At 69.7% G+C, this 890-nt stretch overlaps 1 protein-coding gene across 1 annotated transcript in view; it reads left to right on the top strand.

Moving 5' to 3' along the window:
* Positions 1-830, top strand: part of MNEG_16606 (hypothetical protein) — a gene marked incomplete at both ends in the record, with an annotated part of 2267 nt that extends 1437 nt beyond the window's left edge. Inside the window, 2 exons of the mRNA XM_014034924.1 lie at positions 87-460; positions 786-830. Coding sequence (XP_013890378.1) covers positions 87-460; positions 786-830 — 419 coding nt within the window. The remainder of the gene's footprint in view (positions 1-86; positions 461-785) is intronic.
* Positions 831-890: the final 60 nt, after the last annotated feature.

Raw genomic sequence — 890 nt, 5'->3', positions numbered from 1 at the left:
GCGCGGCGCCTCGGCCACTGCCGATGACGCGGCAGGCGCACAGCCGGTGCCGGACAACTGCCGCCGCCTGTGCGCGCGCCCCTCAGCCTCGGAGCTGCTGTCATCGCAGCGCCGCCTGCAGACCGCGCTGCCGCTCCTCGCGCTGCGCGGCCACGCCGCCGACGCGCGCCGCCTGCAGCGGCGCCGCTGCGCGGCCTGCGTCGCGGTCACCGCCGCCGTCGCGGCGCGGCCGGCGCAGCTGGCGGCGGAGCGCGTCGCGCGGCTCAACTTTGGCGGCGCCATCGGGCCCGGCCTGGCGGCCAACAAGGGCGTGTCGGTGTTGGGCCAGGTGGCGTGCCGGGCCGAGGTGCTGGGCGGGGTGGGCGGCAAGGCGCCTCCGAGGGCGCGGTGCCGCGACGTGCGGGCGCTGCAAGCGGGGGACTCGCTGATGGCGACAGGGCCCGACGTGGTGGTGCTGCAGGTGTGGCGCGCGGCACCTTTTCCTGATGCACCATGTGTCTGTTCTTTGTTTATGTGTGTTTCAGAGCAGAGAGGGTCATAGCGAGACAGAGTGTGTGAATGTCTTTGTCTGTGCAGGTATGTTTGGCTTATTGTGGAAGAGTGTTTGGGGCTGGTTGGGTGTTGTTTTGAGGACAAAGCCTGCGGGGTCGGGGGGGCACGAGGTGCGTTAGGGGTCTCGTACGGGACGGGCCCGCCGAGCTGGCGCCTGGCCGCCGCACGCGTTGGATGCAAACGCTCGCGCCAACACCTGGCAGTGCGCAGGATCGTGCTCACCTCGCACGCAGTGCCTCAACCACACACGCAGCAACCACGACTCAAACGTCCTCTGAACCCCTGCAGCGAATCCCCATTCATTGCGGTCCCACCCTCATCCCCCCGCTCATTTACCC

Source organism: Monoraphidium neglectum (assembly GCF_000611645.1).
Source record: "Monoraphidium neglectum strain SAG 48.87 unplaced genomic scaffold scaffold06572, whole genome shotgun sequence".
Classification (NCBI taxonomy): domain Eukaryota; kingdom Viridiplantae; phylum Chlorophyta; class Chlorophyceae; order Sphaeropleales; family Selenastraceae; genus Monoraphidium; species Monoraphidium neglectum.
The sequence above is the reverse complement of the archived record's forward strand: the minus strand, read 5'-3'. Positions and strand labels throughout refer to the sequence as shown.